Source organism: Perissodus microlepis, chromosome 18 (assembly GCF_051167445.1).
Source record: "Perissodus microlepis isolate ML-2025 ecotype Zambia chromosome 18, ASM5116744v1, whole genome shotgun sequence".
Lineage (NCBI taxonomy): Eukaryota > Metazoa > Chordata > Actinopteri > Cichliformes > Cichlidae > Perissodus > Perissodus microlepis.
The window spans coordinates 17,733,464-17,754,525 of NC_140478.1; the positions used below are offsets into that span (position 1 = coordinate 17,733,464).

Below are 21,062 nucleotides of genomic sequence, written 5' to 3' on the forward strand. Positions count from 1 at the left end.
GCATGACAACAGGTATAGCTTACTTTATGTGTATCTGTGCTACTTCACAGCTTGAGGGGCTTTTTATCCAGCGATTTTTACCAAAAAAAACAAAAGCCCTGCAGAAATCCAGTGACAAATGTATAGTAACTACTTTAACATGCAAGCAAGTATCTGGCTTATCAGCAAACTCACAAAAATCAAAGCACTGACGCACTAACGCTCCTTGTGTTTGTAGAAATCTAATAGTATCACCTCTCTCATTTGTGCACTCATTTACATAATGTGGGTGTAGAGAGGTCAAAGATCACCCCCATAACAAATCCCTTTCAGGAAGAACACACAATGGGCAGGAGCTGAATGCTTTGAGCCTAGCAGCAAAGGGGAAAGTAGCTCCTCCCTCGGCGCTGCGTTCCTCCAGCTCTCTACTATAACCCCTTATATTAACCATTTGAAAAGTATCTTACATGCTGCATTGTAACCTGAAGCAGTCCGTTGCATATTACTTTTTGGCCAAACAAGAAGAGCAGAGGGAACAAGACAGCAAGACGTGCTACAAAGGCATTGTGAAGCAAAGAGAAAGAGGAGGGGGTAAAAGTAGTCCTCTGCTTGTAGATGTTTTATTGTATCCTGGCCCATTGCAGAAACTGCAGGGCTTCTTTCAGCTGTCACATTAAAAGACCCATCCATCAGAAAAAGAGCAGACACTTTCCACTGTGCTGGCCAACACTTTTTAAATCAGCTAGTGTAAATAAGATTTCCATTGGCACTCATTAGAGCCAACATACAGGCAAGGCTAACATTCCACTGAAAGAAAACAATTAAATTATAGACATGGTGAGTGGGGGATTGTTGCACACTAAACAAGCATAGCAGAGAACTGACTTTCTCCAGAATACAACCCACCTAAAAATGTATGTTCATTCAGCACTGTCGTTAGCACACTGCGTTATAAGAGCTAGAAATACGATTTCATCCTCAACAGCTACAGCTGAGTTAGTCTGAGGGCGGCTGTTTCGGAAACCTAACAATTAAATATCGTGACTTCTGTCAAAATAACAGCAGACGCATTAAAGTGTCAGCAGCTGCGATGTTTGAAGATAATGTGTTGCGTTTCGAGCTGGTGTTTTTATGCGAAAGGAGGTTAACATGACAGCTGTAGCAACCTAGGATAACGGGAAGACCTGTAAGCACAAACGTTTGCCTTTTGACCTCACTGGAATCCACATTAGGAGGTCATCTGCATCATAGATCCCCTCACCCCCACCCCTTGCAGATCAACGGCAGCTGTGAAGTGCGTTTTATAGGCCAAACAAAAACCAGAGTTAGGATTTTATTAGCGCTTACAACAAATTACATTTTTATTCTCATCGCAATACGAACAAAAGTAGAAATTTTACTTTATTTACGTGCGGCATGGATTTACACTCAGCTTTCAAAAACTACATAATGTTCAATAAAAGTTTGAATATAATTAGTCCATTAATTATTAAGTGAGCATAGGCTAATCCTTGTTTGAGATCCTTGTTAGCAGTATTGCATATTGATCCAGATATACGCAGAAGCTCTAAAACAGATATACATACTTCAGTATTTACTTTGAGCCATATTGTCATTGCTAAAAATATACAATGCTAACTAACGCTTGGGAGTCACCTCAAATCGTGCCAGTTTATTGTCTAAAGCGGGGGTTTGATGTTGTCGTGCATGAACAATATGACAGTAACACTATGCCTGACTGTGCGCCTGGAGTAAATTAAATTACCATCCATCTCATGACATGGTTTCACAGAACCAAGTACACATTTGCATATATTTACTAAGAGAGAATAATGGACAAATGATGTGAGTGGTAATATGAGAAGCCTCCTTTTTGTACCACAAATCCATCAGGTTATCATCACCGGGATCGTTTGTTTTCTTCCATGAAATACTAAAATGTCTGATGTTGTCCTTGCAAATGTCTCTTTCAATCCAGTCAGAGTCTTCTGCTCAAATAGACCAGTGGGAGCTGAGCTTTTAAGATCCATGTAGCATATGGAACACACTAAACTGAGAGGGAGTGGCGCCCATGGGTTAGATTTAAACATGGACAGACAGCTGGTGCTGTGAGCTAAGACAGCAGAGAATTTGTATGGAATTCAATTCCTCCTCTTTTACGGCTGTGGAATTGTGGGCAAATTGTGAAGCTCCTCTGTTAAGAACATTAAAGGGTTTTTTATGAGCCTGCTTGCAGAGAATGGGTCATTTTAATGAGGGGGTAATGTCCAGTCCATGCTCCTCGTCGCTTTAACTGCACGCTGCCTCAAAGCACACGTTGGACCTTCAGCCACATCAGGGACATCTGGCCCCTCCATCTACAAACATGGCCCTTAATGGGCAATTATAAAGTCCAGAGTCTGGGAATATGCTTCGATTTATAGTTCCAATGCATCCAAACCCAGAATCCTGTCTATCATGACCACATTAGGTTACATGAGACAGGAGGCCCATCAGACCTAATAAGCCTTATCCTTTCCAGAAGATGGCCATTAAACTCCCTCCTACTATGCCAGCACAGCCATCAGCACCCAGTCTAGTAAATTAAACAAATGAATGGCGTCCCCAGTATTACAATTAAAGCATTGAATAACATCAAACAATGAAGCTCATTGACGATCTACACTCCATGAAGAGAATTAGATAAGTCAGTTATAAATCACTTATAGGGAAGACGTTCAGTGCGTACATTTTCTTTCAGTCTTTTAATGTCAGGCTCATATTCAGTCCTGATGAATGCCTGAATGTTAGCTTTCAGGAAGGGAGGGTGTGAGAGAGGCAGCTTGCACAGCACCATTTCAGTTGCCCCAAACAACCTGTGGCTTTTGCCAAGTTGAGCCCTCTTAATTTAAGTTCCTCTCTTCTTATTTCACTCTGCCTACGTCCTTTTTTCAGTTGGGGGTCTCCTGTTTTTATTAAATCCCCTCCCTTTCGTTACAAACACAACCATGTTATCCATGTCAAATCCATTGGAGTCAGCCTGGGGAAGTCAATATGGAGCCAATAGATTATGCGCTTTTTATTAAATGCTGAGGCAGACTTTGCCGAGAGTATGACAGAAAGCTTTAAATAACTAACTTTTTAAAGGCAAGAGTTTTTAGTGGAAGGAAAAAAGATTTTTTGATATAAAAAAGTGCAGTGTATACAATACACAGTGAGCCAAGAGCTTAATGAAAAGTTGGGGGGGAAATGAGTTGTAGTAAACTCTGAAACAATGAGGGATTTTTGTAAGGACCAGAGAAAATTAATGAAATGCAAGCAAATAACAGAAAAAAATGTTGGTCAGATTCTTTACTCCTCCAGAGTAGATGCAAAAACAGAAATGATACATGTATGAAATATCAACTTGGTGAAAAACCAAAATTATGGCAAAAACACAAACAGCATCAAGCCTCGTTTTCCACTGTCTTATTTCTTTTAGCAATTAACACCTGCCAACAGCCTTTCACCCTCCTGTCCTGAGCCGCAGGTGTGAGGAGACCAATGTGTGACCTGATGAAAGGCACACTGCCAGTCTAGTGGCAAACAGTCATTTCCCCTCACTGATAGGCCACTCTTAATTTAGAGCAGCCTAAGGAGGTGTTCTTAGTCACCACCACACACACACACACACCGACACTCACCGGCACCGACACTAAAAATAAACCATTACCACCAGCACGGCCCACAAGTCGCACATCAACCACGGCAAACCAGCTATTCCCTGCCTGATAAAATAGCGCGTCCTGAAATTAAACACAGGCAGAAAAAGAACAGACAAAGGGGTGAACATGGGTGTCACAGGTGAAAGTATAAATCACCACCTGTACAGGACTATTGCTCCTACTCTTCGCCCTGCTCACCCAATGGCCGGAACCCTGGAAGTGACAGTGAATACTAACAATGCGAGCTTGTGTCTCACGGGCCTCCGTACAGCAGGCGCAGAGTAGAATCATAAATGAGCGACTTTGACAGAAAACAGCATTGGCTTATAGAAAGAAAAGGGGGTGAAGGATGAGCAGCAGAGGACGCAATGAATTTAGAGGTTGGGGGATTTTTTGATATGACAGGGGGTAGTTATTTGCTGGCAGCAGCAAGCCCTTTACCAACAAAGGGCCTTTCATATTTCCTGTGAACAGAGACAGAGACTCCCATTAATCCCAAAGGGAGGGCTCATCGCATGCTTCTAGTCCGCACATAAATTACTTTTCTTATACCCTTCCTCCCGTTACTTCTCACTGTTTAGAGCATCACGACAAACGAAAGAAAACAGAAGTTGGCTCCGCATCTTTTATGTTTGAGGCCACTCTTAAAAAAACTGTTATGTTAGCGCTAACTCATACCACATGTGCCAACGTTTGCCACGTTTCAAGCCGCAGCCAGGAAACTGTGGCTACCCCACTCTCTGCGTGACTCTCCTCATTTCTGTCTCTCTTTCTGATACGGGAAGAGTGAAAGAATTCTGCCCAGCTGTCACGTTTTCCAGCAGATGAAACCCCCCTCTGACGGGCAGAGAAAATGCCAATCCCCACTTAGCCAGCACAGAATGGAATTTAACAGTGGTGCACAGGCACATGTATACACCTGCTCAGACCCCTTGTTGGTCTGGTAGAGGGCATGATAAGCAACTAGGGAACCACCGTTTTCACCTGTGGGGCATGCTAGCAATGGATCTGCTAGAAGTGGATAGCAGTGAAATGGACATTGATATGAAATGGAGAGAAAAAAACTAACATCAATGCATGCCACCTGTGTCTCAACTGCCTTGTTTCAAACAGACACAAATCAACACAAATCAATTGCATTTTCCAAGCACACTGCAGCAGGACGTATAAATGAAACCCAGGGTTTAGGCAACGCAAAGGCTAGATGCTTTCTGTGACCGGGATTCATAGAATGCTGCTCAGATGTTTTTAAATACCTACAAAGATGCTTTGGTTGTTAGTCTCACTGTCTGTAAAAAAGCAACACCAGCCACACTGTTGCTGTGAGACTAAGTGTTGCTGAAATTTGTACGAATCTTCTTTATAACACCGTGATTTGCTGACACCGTCAGGCAATTCATTTATGCAGCTCTCCTTTAGAAACGGCATCACTCTAAATAAAAAGTCTAAATTCTCATATCCTAATAGCAGCTGCATGCTTGCATGCACTATATGCATAGTCTAAATTCTGAAAAACATAAGTGCATTTAATTGAATGCTTTTTTTTGGTCTATGGAAAAGCCTCAGAGTGCAAAACTTCAATATATTGTAATTCCGAAGATGTTTGCGACTGTGTTGACAGTCAAAATTAAATAAAACTAATACACAGCACTGACACTCATAAATAAATATTCTCCTCCAATTAACTACCCAATCATTCAGCAGATGCATAATGAACAATGTGTGCCAGTGTTGCCCACTACAGTCACTCTGCACAGAATAAGCCTGGTAAATGCAGAACAAAGCCTTGTTTGTGTGTCTGACCTCAGCTCTCCAAGACAACACATTCTTGGTAGGACAGAGGGGAAACATTCAAATGGGCTCACCGCAGTTGTTTTTCCGCTATTTATCCAATAAGATCTCCTTTAAAAGACAAGCTCTGTGTGTGTGTGTGTGTGTGTGTGTGTGTGTGTGTGTGTGTGTGTGTGTGTGTGTGTGTGTGTCCTGTGAGGAGAAGGGCGGGGGAGGAGACAGCAGCTTTAAACAAACACTAAGTACTGACTTAATATGCCATGTCAACCTGATGTTCTATGCTCTTGGTAAATCATCAACAGCTGTCTGTTGTTTAAAAAAAGGTCTTTGTTTACTCTTTGAAAGGATAATCAGTGGAACACTGTTTTTGCAAAATCACCTCACCATCATTGCTCCACAAAGGAGTGATGTGAGTGAATGCTAATTTCTCATTTCCGGTAAAAACCTGACTCAAACACTAATAATGACAAATGGACTAAGGTGGCCAGCTAGTGTTCGGACTGTGTGTTTCTGACTGACAGCCCTATCAACCGCCAACCGAGATTAGAAATGGCAAACTCCATGAGAGCAGAACATGATAAGTTAAAAGGTTACAAACGGCCAAAAGCGCCAGGGCTGCATAGTTCAAATAAACATCGCTTTCATTTTATTAAAGCGACATTATTTACAATACAGGGCAAAAGTCTGAAGTCAGATAGGTGCTGCAATTTATTGAGAAAAAACATAAAAACAAAACAAAAACAGCGCGTGTACAAATCTACAGAGCTTGAAAGTCAATGTTTGGTATGGTCACCTTTTTACTTCAACACAAGCTTGATCTTAAGCACCTCTTTTGTTTTTTCCTTAAGTGGTCTTTGGGACTAGTTTTCCGAACTTCCTGAATGACATTCAAAGAGCTCTTCTCTGGATGTTGGCTGCCTTTTGTTCTGTTCTTTGTTAAGATGACCCCACACTGCTTCAATAACGCTGAGGTCCATTGTGGGTTTTTCTATCCAGCTATGCCTTTACTGCATTGGAAGTGCGTTTGGGATTATTGTCATGCGGAAAAGTGAAGCCAATCAGACGCTTTCCAGGTGGTACTGAATGGCGGTTCAAAATCTCGCTGTACTTTTCTGCATTCATAATTCGGCAGTTTTGACAAGATCGCCAACGCCGTGTTTTACAGAAGATTGTACCTCCCGCTGTTGTACCTTTCTCCTGACCTGCTTCGTACATACTGACGGCAATTTAAACCAAAAACTTTCATAAGACCTGTTGCCACTAATTTTCAGCCCAGCTTTTGTGCCATTTGGCATACTTTAGCCTTTTTGTTCCTCTTTCCCTCCCTTAGAAATAGCTTCTTATAAGCCACTCTTTCACTCAGACCATTTGTGAAGAGCAAGTGGGGGGTAACTAAATGGTCAAATGCATCTTTCAGGTCCTGTGTCAGGTCTTTGATGTATTTTTCCTATTTCTTAAGGACATGAATTTCAGATACTGTGACAGGCTGGCTTTTGTTTTTCCATGAACGATCCAGTATTAAGTAACTGGACAATTAAAAAAACAGTCATCTGAAAAAGGTTAGGTAAAAGGATTGGACTGAAAATGAGTGAAACAGCAGCCAAAGTTGAATAAACCCAAATGTAAAAGACTTTCAGAAAACCTTGAGAAATGCTTATTCAGAACCACTTTAAAACATCAGAAGTAAAATATAAAGAAATGAGGGGTGGCTCAAGACTTTTGCACAATACTTACTCTTCTTTCTGACAACTTTCATGGCTTTTTTTTTTTTTTTTTTAAAGAAATGCTCTAAAGAAGAAATGCTTTAAAGAAGTGCTGCAATCGGTCACAGACTGCAAAATGTCCCACATTCTGAGGCGGCTCCTGTGCAAAGACGCCGTCTGGATTGAAAATGTTAGGATGTTACAGCTTATTCCCGTCTCTATATCTGTATCTGCGACTGAAAGGGCACAGGCAACTCACACCTCCAAGAGAAATGAGGAGAAAGTAAAAAGGTTATGAGTGATGTTGCAAAACTATCTCGCCACTGTGTTTTCAACACACATTGTAAATTTCAAATAAATACACGCTGAAATTCAGCCAGATATATTTTTTTGGGCTTTACTTTTTCATTTCCAGCATTTTGTGCTCCTCCTCTTTTCTAACTGAACTGTGTGTGAACCTGAGATTTAGGTGACAGCCATGCTTAGCTACAGTGTGATCATACCCTAAGTGCATGTTTTTCCATCAGCTGCCACCCACTTGTCTGCAGCACCAGCTCGACGTATAAGCTCTTGCGATATGGAGCTTTTCAGGTCCAAAATACACACTCCCACTCATACCCACCCCTGCTACCCACAGGCCAAGATAATATTTTTTTCCAGTTTTATACTGTACATTTTGATAAACAGTCCATTTAAGCGCAAAAACAAGCCCCACCAGCGTAACGCATAAGTAGGCACTGCACTCACCAACAGCACGCTCAAGCACGCAATTCTCATGCATTAGTCCTTTTACCTCAACCTATATCTATCTTCCTACAAACAAACAAACATTTGAAAAAATATCAGCCCTCCTTGGAGGATGGTGTAAGTAGCATAATTTTACTGATTCTCTAAATTGGACTATAGTGAAGCACGCACGCAATATCTGAGGTACATATGTGAACGAAACAAATGCACGATATTAAAATTGCCCTTATTTTAAACCGCACTGAGAAAGTTGTCTAATAACTAAAATACATTTATGGGACAAGTCTCTTGTTTTTATCTATTTCCTTTTCCCCTGGGATGTAATTGCAGACCTATATACAAACAATGCATCACAGAGCTTCTCCACACTATAAAACCGGTTTTAGTTGAATCCCGTAAGATAACAGGTGTGATTATGAACACAAAACCAGCGGGGCTGTAAAACAAAATAACATAATAGCATGTTGATCCAATATAAATGCATCCCTCCCCCAAGATTTTACAGGCTGGGAGCTCAGAGGGAGGACAGGGCTGAAATAACATGTACTCAATCTTCTCTATTCACAGCTCTGGTTCACCACAGTCCACACAAACATTCTTTACATGCTTCATTTTATTCAAATGGTTTTTCTGCCTGTTAGATTACCCCATTGTCTTTCAGCCACAATAAAGCATAAGAAAGAATGGTGAAGACAAAAAACAAAAAACCAAAGAAAAAAGATTTGTGATTGAAATAAAACTCCAAGGTCCTTCAAATTATCTTTGCAGAAAGGCTCACAAGTGGCTCTGAATCCATCAGATAATAATGACCTCAGTTTAAGATTGGCTGCTGTAATGTGTTTTGTGCTCCAAGTTTTAATCCTCCATGGAGTCTGCACATTACATACCCCGATCTCTCCCAGACATATTCATAGAAGCACTGTGATTTTGTGTAATTCTAGCTGTATGTGCTCTCGCTGTCTAATTTATTTGAAAACAATTGGTCAAACACTGTTAAAAAAAAACACAGTAATGATTTAAATGAAAGCAAAAAAACTAATAAAAAAAAATCTGGAGAATAAAGCTGCCCCCTCGGTTCGATACAAAGCTCGGCTCCTTAATAAGCACATTTTATTTTCCCTTCTGGGTGTGGGTCCCTCTATCACTAGTGACAGGCGTGAAAGGTCAATAACCTTGGCTCATAGCCCTCGTATGGTTAGCAGTGCCGCGAATTAATGGTTCAAGGCGTTATTCCAAACTCTTCAAGTCAGCCAAAGGAAGTTTATCTTCTTCAAAGGTCACAACATTTAGATCACTTAGTGTGACAGCGAAGAACTGACATAGGACCTATATACAGTAAGACCGAGCATATTCTATTTGTGAGAAATCACATGGAAGGTAGGTGGGATGTTGTTCAGCATCTTCAAATCCAGGCCATACAAAGTGTAACGATTTCTGGTACTCTATCTAAAAAGCTATTGAGGGGCTTCTATTGTGTTTTCAATGAATGTTCAGTTCGTCAAAGTTCAATTTTATTGAGCAATAGTTCAACTCACTACTTTCTGATCTTTAGAAATATACACAAAGGGGAAAAGATAAAGAGCAGAGACGTGCAATTCTCTCGACCAATTCTGACTTTTTCGAAGCCACATTCACAGCATACAGAATGATTTCGGAAACTTCTTTACGGCCTTATTGAGTTTTTTGTTGTTTTTTTTTAACCTTGAATCACACAACACCCTGTATGGGAAAACAGATACACTGTATTTGCCATGCATTTCCCTTGGCTAAAAAAGATCAGTATGAGTGACCAGAAAACAGCAGCACCTGCACGCTGTAAAGCACAGCACCAGCCTAATGTCTGACCCGAAGGTTTTTGTTAAGACTACTTTTTCTGCTCCAGGCATCAAGAGACTAAACTATGGAAACAGCTGGGATTTCATAGTAGTTTCATGGCCTTGACTGCTTCATGGCATTGGGCAAATTATCTGATCTCACCTTCCACTAGTACAGCTATGATTTTCTTCTTCCAGCTATGTGTTTTTGTCCACCACCACCATCTTGGAATCTAGATAAGTGTGCCAACAGGTTTCCTGCTAATTTAAACAAAGAAGAAAAAAAACACTGACATGCAGAATAAGATTTCAAAGTTAGGAATGTAAATATTGATTTTAATATTAGTGCTCATGCAGATCTAATGGGCAGCTGCTGCCAGCTCTCTGACACAGGCAAATTCTATGTGCCCAGGATAAAATGATATAAAGCCATAAAGAAAATGAACAAGTACGGAAGAACTCGGGACACTAAGCATGGCCCAGTACTTGGAAGAAAGTGGCCATTAAAATAGTGAGAATACCTGAGCTGCTTTGACAGGTGAGAATAGGCAGACATGTGTAATATGCCCTATAATTTACATCACAATGCTGTTGTTGTTTTTAGGGTAGCTGAATAGAAGTTTTAAGTTTCACCTAAAATATATTTTTGCTTTTCATATTTGAATATCTTGAAGAATAATGCAGAAGTCAAAGGCTTGCAGGACTTGCAAATTCTGCCTGTTTAGACACATTTCATCTGAATCTTGTTAAACATCCATCCCCAAGTCTGACTGGGGATGGATAGATTCTTAAAAGCTGATTTAACATACCTCTGCTTCAAATCTTACTTGTGTTGTGAAAAAAATATACATAACGCCAGTTTGTGCACTCTGCTTAAAATGGGGTTCAAATCTGGGTTAAAATATGTGTGACCTATGTGTGTCACTTGCATACATAAAAAGGCTAAAGACAGGGCTTGCTCTGTTCGTTATTTTGCACATTTGCAAAACATATCTCATTAATATTCATTTGAGATCTGCCATTGTTACAGGCAATGTACAACTGACTGCTTCTTTTGTTAAAACTTTAGTTTTTGCAAAGTTTGAAGCTCTGCTTTGGGTCAGTGTCCTGTTGTGGGAGGAAACCAGCTCCAATCACGCAGCATCCAAAGAGTATGGCATTGCATTGTAACAAGGAGTTATATAGCTTCCCTTGTTCAAGTTTTCTTCTGTGCAAACCACACCACTGCTAGCTAAGATCTCATATGAAAGTATAAGTAAGTTTTGTGGTAACATTTATATCTCAGAAATCTTACAGCCACTTCTAGCAAAGCTTTGCTAATGTAGCTATTTGACTGTATAGCTAGCTTACGTTTTCTAGCAAATGCTGTTCAATTCATAAAGAATAGGAAGGACAAAAGCAAGGAAACACACAAATGTCAGAAAGGGTACATTCATAACAAGAGCGATACCAATCGAAATCAGATTCAAACATGCCTGTTCTTTGTTCTTACGTACCTAAGCACCATATATCTTGGTTAAACATGCTTTGAACTATCAGACCTGCAGTTTGCATAACCAATTAGAAAAAAAAATAAAAACATTACCCTTGCAGACCCTGTTCTGCTGAGGAGGCAGTGCAACTGGGGGGGAAAACGGTGACATTCTCCGAGATCTTTAATGTCTTAGTAAATATCGACACAGCTAATATAAACTTAGACAACACAGACCGCAAAGTGATATGTTGCTTACTGCTATAGTGCATGCTCAAATGGAGGCAAGAAATTGCTGTAGGTCAATCATAATATCCCTGGGGTTGGCAGACACTGGTGTCAGCAAGGCCTGGTAACAGTAGATCACTTGAGACGAGTAATACTGTGGGCTACATATGATGAGCCAACAGTTTGTGGGGAGAGAATGTAAAGAAATATTTACAATCGCCAGTCCAAATCAATATTACACTGAAAGGACCTTTAGGACCTAGTTTGCATATATATATATATATATATATATATATGTATTCAACCAAGAACACACCAAGGTCACTGCAACCAAGAAAGAAAGAAAAAAACAAAGTAAAAGGACTAAATGCTACAGTACTGTCCTTGCATTACCCAATTAAGGCACATCAATCATTATATAGAGCCAGGGGAGTTCCTCCATCTTAAAGCACTCATCATGACGCAGAGGGGGAAGGGAAAACATGCGAGTGGTGGAGGTGATAGAGGACTGGATCAAACATGGAGAATGTCACAAGATACAACCTAGCAAGTCATAAGAGGCTAGTGTCCAGAAAAATGCTGGTGCATTGAAATTTCAGCTTGCAGCAGAACACAATAGTTGGACTGGCCTCTTCCTAAGCAGGATACTGGGCCTTTGTGAACACGGCGACAGTATGTGGGTCAATTAATCTATCCATGCTTCAAATTTCACTTGTTTGCTTTTGTCAGAGGAATAATACAAAGCCAATTCTTGTAGTCTCTTGATTTTGAGGCTTGAAATATGTGAGATATGTGTGTCACTTGCATACATAAAAAAGGCTAAAGACAAGGCTTGTTCAGTCTTTATTTTGCACAAACTATCTCATTAATATATTCATTCGAGTATTAGCTTCCTGGTTTGACCGTGCGCTCAAAGACTGCATTGTCTGCCCGCTGTCTGTCGTTCGTAGCTATGCAAGACAGGTAATGCCGCTGACTTTTACACCTGAGCAGTAAGTGAATGTCTACTTTTCTGGTGGAAAGCAAAAAAGGCTGGAGTTAAATGTAACGCCTTACGAACAAAAGATTTAACAAGAGTGAGAAGCAGCGGGGGGAGTGGGAGGGGCTTCCTTTCACATGCCTGCCAGCGTAAACGTGAGGACAGAGTCCTCCGTGCACTCATGTAGCTTAACATAATGAGAAAAACAAGCACAGCACAGACAGAAACTGTGGGCAAAATCGAACAGGGTTATTGCACAATAAACAGCTAGAGAAACACTACAAAGAGCGCTTTCTCTGTAGAGACAGAATCTGTGAAAGAGACGTGGAGTTGTTTGCTCTACCAGCCAAAAAAAGGCTCTCCCACAGAAGAAAAATGACGCTGAAATCCACAAATCAGACCCTAGAAAAGAAAACAATTCACTCCAAAGTGATGATGTATTGTCTTCTAGGTGCAAGCTGACATTTTCTTTTTTTTCCACACTGGTTCTAGCATTTCACTTGTGAAAAATAATACTAGCCCAGTTATATAGAGACATATATGCAGAAAGTCAGGTCAATACAGCTATTTATACATGGCCTCATTACACGGCGGGGTCATCTATTGCACGTTCTGGGTGTTCTTCACATTAAATAAAACATATCAGAACCACTGCGCCAGGCATTCATAATCACAATAACTAGGAATGTTCCAGATCTTTTTCATGTCACTACCAACTGCAAACGTGGCAAGATAAAAACTCATAAACTCCATTAACCTTCATATGATCGCGTGATGGAATTTTACTGTGAAATCCCTGCTTCTCAAATCCATCTTCAATCACTGCGCTTTGAAAACAGACATTAAAATTGTGATTTGGCAAATGGAGTTCCACGTGTACACTATGCGAGAGGCAAATGACCATTTACGACACACCAGTCACAGTCAAAATTATATAGCACGGCCTGACAGCCGATTTTCTGTCAAATCTTATGTTAACAGAGCCTTTAAACCTAGCTGGTTATAGAAGCTTCAGTCACCATTATACTTCGTCACCTCCACCTCCACCGAGACCTCTCTGGGCAGAGCAAGCTAATTATATGCCAAGGTCGAACTTCCTACGCACACTCACAGGCATGACAGAAGGGCAACTTAACTACTTCCAAGTGTCAGTGGTACGCTGTTAGGTGCCCATTGTAGAGGGCAGGGCCTGTAACTGATAAGAGGGACATGAACTGAGGCGATAAGCTTCAAGCCAGCGTCTGTGTAAGTTAACCATTTGCCTCCAAATATGGAGCATTAATTTGATACTAGCTTTGATTCGGAGAAAACTTCAGCTAAGTTCAGATACCAATAAAATGCATCCTATAAAATCATGCCGCACAGCAGGCTCAGAAAGCGCACACAATTTAGCTACAAATAGGTGTATTTGCTTTCATACGCTAACATTACTAGTATTTCACTGTTACAGTATAGCCTTAGGATTGCAATGGAGCTATAATGTTCTGACAAATGACTGCGATGTTATTACCAATGGCACTCCAGTCACTCTGTTTCCTTGTTATATTGCAGGCAACTTACAAGAGGTTACTCTCCAAAACCATTTGCTGCCAAGATTCAATCTGTCGTCACAATATGTGGTGGTTATCTAGGCCACGCTGCTCCCAGGAAAGAAAAGGTAGAGTGAAGTCAGATGAAAGCAAATGTATGCAGGCTGATAACAATAAAGAATAAAACAAATTCAACCCGAACCCGACAGTGATTCTTTAGCTGGGAATTGGAGCGCAGCCTTCATTACAACATATTGATCTCAGCAAACAAAGACCCTGAATTCATTGATTCACTTTGAGAAAAAAAAAGAGGGAGGCAGGGGCAGCGGACTGCTCTTTTGAACAAAGTTATAGTGAAAGTGCTGCCTTAGCTTAAAAAAATGAAGGGAGGTAAAAAGAGAAAGATGGCCATGGTCCCGTTGTTCCGCAGCGACAAAGAAAATACATAAAATATAAAGGAAATATAATATAAAGGACGAGCATCTCCTCGTAGTGCTCCTAATTTTCCCATCTATGGCATGGTAGTTACTCTGTGCCTATGGATCTCATCTCGAAAATGAATTTGAATATCAATAAAGTCATGTTTTGCGATTAAAATGCCAAGTGCTGCCACAGAGTTTAAAAAAAAATATCTATCTCACACATCCCAAAAACAGAGATCTCAACAGCTGAGTAAATATCTTGTTTCTCCTGTTTTTCGGAGTTATCAGTAAATATTTCAACAAACAAAAGAGCTCTATAGATTTTTCCAAAGGCAGATCCATACAACTCTCGGTCCACTCAACAAAAACCATAATAGTTACCTACTGTCCATCATGCTGCTGGAGAGCAAATGCTTAGAAACCTGCATACGTCTCAAAAACCCTAGGTTTTAAATTTGCGTTTGTGTCTCTAAGTGATGAATGATCATCTCTGCGGGTCAGAATAACATAAGGTAGAAGTGCTATGCATTTGCGGCCTCCCCCGGTGATGGGTCAGGACCTTTTTGGCTGGTATTCCATTTATCTATACTTCATCAGGAAACCCCCGACAACCTCATTCCCAATTTGAGGCTAGGCAGAAAGGTTGAGTGTGTTGCTGAGCACTAGGTCCAGTTTACAGAGCAGGTCGAGCAGGGTCATGTCTCACCAAACACTGGGGCCCCTTGAACACATATGAGTGGCCCCGGCTGTATTAGAATGTTAACGCAGAGCAGAGAGACAGAAAAACAACATACTGGGTTCATCTGGTTCAGAATTTTAGAATTTCCAAACAGATTTGTTCTTCTGCCAAAAGAGCAAAATCGGTTTGTCTAAAAGGTTTGCAAACATAGCAAAGAGGTGCATTTAGTCAAAATAATACATTTACTACAAATTCTGAGATATATTTAGCCTGGAAACATTTTCCTGATGTATTCTACTCGCTGATATTGATGCTGCTTTTTTCAATCCCTTTATTAAACCAGTCAACTGTAAATCCATCCTCCAAATCATGCGTGGAGCCAGCCAGCCAACTGGGCCCTCTTGACACCAGCACATTTAAAGCACTTGAACCAAGGCCAAAGCTGACTATAAACATACTTCTTTTTCATCACCAGAGCTCCCATAATTGTCAAGAAAATAAGTGAAACTCGGGGCTCAGGGGTGGAGGAAAGAAAAATGAAAGCAGCATAGAAGGTTGGGAGGGGGTGGGGATAGCAGAACAGCAGCATAAGAGAGTGTATTAAACTCAATTAAGCTTTTGGGCTTTTCATTAACCCAGTTTTTAGGGAGGGAAACCTCTGCTGAATAATGCTTCAACAAACTCGCTTTGCAACCCTGCTTTAAAGGCTTCATCTAGAAAAAAACGGCACAATGTGTGTCAGCTCTCCAAAGCCGCAAGGATTCCATTAGAAACCCAGGAGCAAACCACCCGCAGCCGCAGCCTACCTGAAATTAAATGCAATTTAGTAAAGTCACTTTGTCAAACAACTAAACTAGATAAGGGGGGAGCACTGCCTTCACATGTGTGATGGTCTGATAATAAACAACTATGTTTGGTCATTTCTCTTCGGTAGTATCAGGCCAAAGCAAATATTCCAGCCTAAAAGCAAGGTCATATCCAGCCCAGTGGAGACATAGCGCCCAACTGCCCATGCCTGATGTGGTTTGGCATCTACAAACAATGAGCACAGCCCCCCTTGAATGGCTCATTGTAGAGGAATCCTCATAAAAGAATAGTTGTACTCCCTGACTTTTCTGTGTGTTGCTCCGCCATGTTACTTTGATGCAATTAATTGTTACCAATCTAATGAAAATCAGTGGGCTTTCACGTGGTTAGCAAACAGTTAAAGTCTGCTTTACACAAACCTGATTAACGCTTACTACTAAATACACATTGTTAACTGGCTGGCCACAGTTCCTATCATTAAATCCACAGGATGTCTTTAAATTAGCACATACAATGTCAGCAGTTTCCATGTGAACCGCCACCATTTCCAGGTCTTACAGGCCTCGGGATGTGTATTGTCATTCAATGGCAAAGACGACGCTGCAATTAGATGGGACAAAGATGTCAGACAACTCACCTCTGAGGTGTCTAATGCATCTGGGGTCAAATGCAAAATCATATGATCAAAGGACTCATGTTACTGACACCAGACGGAATGCACTGATAGTATTACATGGGCCACTCCAGAAGATCCTCTTTCAAATAAGCTAATCAAACCATCAGACATCTGGTGACCCTTCACCAACAACTTAAAGAGAAAACTTTGCATACTGAAATGAACCTTCATTGGTTAATCAGCTACTCCACAATTCAGCCAGTGTCTTTCCGATTCGTTATTTAAAACCTCCAGGCTCACAATTGACGACGTTAATGAAATGCGAGGAAACATAAAGCGTCAGGCTGCTCAGCGTGGCTAAAGAAGCATTAGTTAAAAAAATAAAAGCTTGCTAGTGAAAAGCAATATTCTACACCAGCATGGTGAAAGCAACGTTGTAAAACTTTGGGAATACTCTTCACACCGTGGGGGCTTTGTCTTTCAAAACATGCCACAGGAGATTTTCATTAGAGAATGCAGTTTCATTAACATCATCCCACGCTGCTGAGCTCTGCTGCATTACAATGACACAGGAGTGCCCCACTCTGTCAAGGAAATCTCCACAGAGCAGCAATGTGTCTGGGGGAGGGGAGGGCAGAGAAAAGAGGAGGTAAGGGGGGTAGTGTGGGGGCAAACAAAAGAGAACCTGATTACCCCCAGTCACGGCTCATCCACGAGCCGACGGAGGGAAATCCATCACCTGCTGGATCAAACAGGAACTTGTGCACAAGGTAAAGCCCAGTGAAAGCTGCACCCACCCATCGGAGCACTCTCTTCCCTCGCTCCTTTCTTTCTTCCCTCGGCACTGCTACCCCGCCACCTCCACCCCACAGACTCACACCAACGGCAGCGTGCGAGTTTTAGGCACGCGCTGTGAAATCGAGAATGTTTACTAGTCCAAATGACCTCAAGGCTCTAACCCTTCTGATGGCACACCGGTGATATATTCCACTTTTATTACCGTCTCCAGACCTGCGTACCATTTCACAGTAGCTGCATCCTCATTTCACCAATATTAAACTCCAAAGAAGCAGTATTGGTCATGCCTGCTGCAACGTAATGAACTGCTACTTTCTTGTTTGCACCAGTTTATATGCTGGAAAAAAACATAAAACCCACTTCTGTGTTCAGCAAAGAAGGACTACTGCTGTAACAAACATTCCCCAGGATATTTAAATTGCTGTTATTACTGCTATTGAGTGGGCTTAGCAGTGTCACCCTGTAGTTGAGAACACTATCATTGTAGCAGGAACTTTTGAGTGTTCGAACTAACAGGCAAAATGTTTAACAAGTTTGACTGAAATCTGTACAGAAGTGATGATAAATTATGACAACACATTTCAATGCAATGGCATAAGATAATGAAAATGATTCATCCCTTCACTGCAAGGCAGGGAATGTTTAATAACTAAACTATTTGCTTGATTAACGTTGTGTAAGTGTTCGAATGTGAGTAATTGGGTTTCAACGCTTTGCAACAGGAGTCACATCTTCACTGGATTCAACAAGTTTTGATCCACCAGATATTAGTTGCTAAAAAGGTAAACTAAAAATAATAATAATACTAATGTAGCCACAGTGTTTGCCCAGCAGTCAGCTAACAATGTGCCTGGTTTTCAACTTGCACTGAGATGAGAAAAAAAACACCATGCAAGCAAAGCGGAAAAGAGCCATAAAAAGCTGAGGCACATTTAAGCTGGTTTACAAGGCAAACTACATGACTTGCAATACCACACAACAGCACTAAAGCTAATTGTTTAAATCTGTCAGGCTTGTTCTGATCCTCCCTGAATTGTACCACATGGAGGTAGGTGAGAACGCTCAACTGATATGCATGCATGCACACACTCGCACCCTCAAGGAGAGACATAACAGGGCAAGGAATGTTTCACTACTTACCGTTAAAAAGGGGCTGTCCTTTCTCGGTGATATCTGGCACCACAACCTTGTATACATCTTCAGAGAAGCCTGGCCTGCATGGTGGGGCACCCCTGCCCTCTGCTGCAATCTGTAATAGTGGGGTGGGAAAGGGGCAACAATGTCATAAATCAACCTTCAGAAATGCACTCCTGTTGCCTCCGAAACCCTTTGGTCACGTTCTGAAGTCCCTACAGTTGTACAAAAGCATCTGTTGTTTTTATAGCAGGGACCGCAATTAGGATAATGAGGCCAAAAGGGTTAAGCATTAGCCAAAAAGCATGGCTAGGCAAGAACAAGCTCCATTTGTCTCTGTGTAGGGGCCCAGGCACAGGGTAATAGCCAACACTCTCGGCCAGCCCCTCTGATCAACACACTACTCTAGACAAACACTCTTCACTTTGAAGTACAGGAACAAGGGAATAAAAAGTAAATGCTAACAATCCACTGTTGAGGGAATAAACATTTACGTGTGAATGTCTGAATAAACACCCCCAAACCACAGCTTTTTCTGAAGACTCTGCGAGGTTGTGACTGATCAATATGTTCCTTTTTACCCCCCCCCCCAATTTCAAGAAGAAAGCTATAGTTGGGGGGACAAGATATTTAGAGAGTAATGTGGCTGTTGTAAAGAAAGAAAACAAAGCTTATGTGAATCACTGACACTTGTGTTTCCATAAAGAGTGAGTTTTGCGCGAAACAAAGAAAACAGCGACTGTGAAGAACACACGCAGGGTATACTTATTAAGAAAAAATGCTCTGGTCTCCAGGCATGCCCAAATGTAGCCAACTAACAGCTCTTAGGAAGGGAGGCCTGGCCCTGTTTCTTTGCGTGCACTCTCAAAAGAATGTAAGACGAGAGGAGCCCCGCTGAAAAAGAGCATTGTGAGTATCCGTGCCACTTGCCATTCTTAATCAGAGGAATTTAAATGGAAAATGCTCGCAGAGAGGAGGGGTTGGGGGAGCAGGAGGAGGAGCAGAGCTGGAAGTCTGGCACGTTAGAATAAGGGAGGTATATAAGGGATGTATATTTCTAGATACAAATGTTAACATAAATCACAGTTGCAGTTTTTTCAGATCCCAAAAAGCTTTCATTTAACTGCCTGATTGCTTTTCCCCCTGTTGCTCAAAGTGTCTGACTAATGAAAATAAATACATTTCCACAAGTCACCCCATTACACAGAGGGGTTCCAACCTTAAGGCTGGACAACAATCATTATCCCATCACTGAGGTGAAATTACCACAATAACATGTAGTCGGCTACTTTTCATTGTTCATCTTAAAGACTTTTCTTTTCTACCACAGATGCAATTAACTCGCCCGGGGGGACAGGGACACGCTGCAGCAATCTACATAAATATTAAACCAAACTAAATATAACCAAGTCATAACTAGGTTAACGTGGGCCTGTATCGCCCAACTGAGAACACATTAGCCTGCAAAATGATTGCAAATCATCTAAATGATTATTTTTTGTTTTTTGGCTAAAATGCGCACGCAGCATCTCTTGAAAAAGAAGAAAAGAAAGAAGCCATTTAAGTCAAAGCCACTTTACAGCGGATTTTTGTGTACTGTTTTTATCAAACTGCACGCAATGTAAAGTGACCGCTGGAGGGTCTAAGCAGCGTGCCCGGGTTCCCCAAACTCAACATTAACAGCGTCGCTACGAAAGAAAACAAGCGGCGAAACTGTCCGGTGTAACTCCTGCTGGAAGCCGCTTTACACGTTACATTACCTGCAGTCCTGCCAATACCAGCAGCAGAAGCAGACCGCTGCCCTCGTGTAAGGAGCACATTTGGACGCCCGTGAATGCTTAATTCCCTCCGAATCCGTGAAAAGAAAGGGAGAAAAAAAATAAATTTAAAAATTAAAAAAAAAAGAATATCCCGCTGACTCAAGTACAGCCCTCGATGGAGAAAAAAAGAGAGATCCTTCTACGACAAAGGCAGGAGCAGCGTCAGGAGCGGCGGCAGCATGTAGCAGCCTCCTCCTCTGTCTCTATCTATCCAGTCCGTAGCTGACGGAGGGAAGAGCACTGCCTGGTACTGAGGCTGCTGCGCCCTCCCATCCAGTCCGACACGAAAACGAAAAAAAAAAAAGCCCCGGCCACTAGTCTATAAACCGCCCATCTCACTGTCTCTCCCTGCCGGTGACACAGCCAATTTCACTATTGGAAAGGAGCGGGTTCTCCTTAGCTATCTCGTCTAATGACTATTGACATGGCATTTTTATTGCTGTTGTTCTTGTTGTCTATCTTATAGGTAAAGTATGCATCCAATGAAAGTATGCTTTCAAACGTAGAAGAGATAACTATAGGTTTACATTTCCAGCCTGAAAAGATACACGATTACAAAACTACTAATTGGACATTAGTGTCCTGATTCCAAACGCAGTATATGGTTTTCATATACATAGGTATTAAAAAGTTTTAGTAGTGTATCAAACCAAAGACTGTTATTTAGCCGATGATTGTCACACATTTAATGGAACATTTTGGTATTTCTTTATAGTTTCCCAGCCAAACTCTTTGGTCATTGGCTCCAGACTCCTCTGAGAAAGAAAATGCTTTTTGAATGTCATGGGCATCAGTAAACCAGTTAGCTGTCTGTCAGCTGGCATGAAAAACAGCCCAGATTTTACCGATCATTAGGTGTGAC

General features: G+C 41.4%; 1 protein-coding gene across 1 annotated transcript in view; it reads right to left on the minus strand.

Moving 5' to 3' along the window:
* The window catches only part of cdh2 (cadherin 2, type 1, N-cadherin (neuronal)), a 63,336-nt gene extending 42,855 nt beyond the window's left edge, over positions 1 to 20,481 (minus strand). The window contains exons 1-2 of the mRNA XM_084911843.1: positions 20,141 to 20,481; positions 18,387 to 18,495 (exon numbers count right to left, since the gene is read on the minus strand). Of these exons, the coding sequence (XP_084767969.1) occupies positions 18,387 to 18,495; positions 20,141 to 20,200 (169 nt within the window). The 5' untranslated portion in view covers positions 20,201 to 20,481. The remainder of the gene's footprint in view (positions 1 to 18,386; positions 18,496 to 20,140) is intronic.
* Between the last annotated feature and the right edge of the window lie 581 nt (positions 20,482 to 21,062).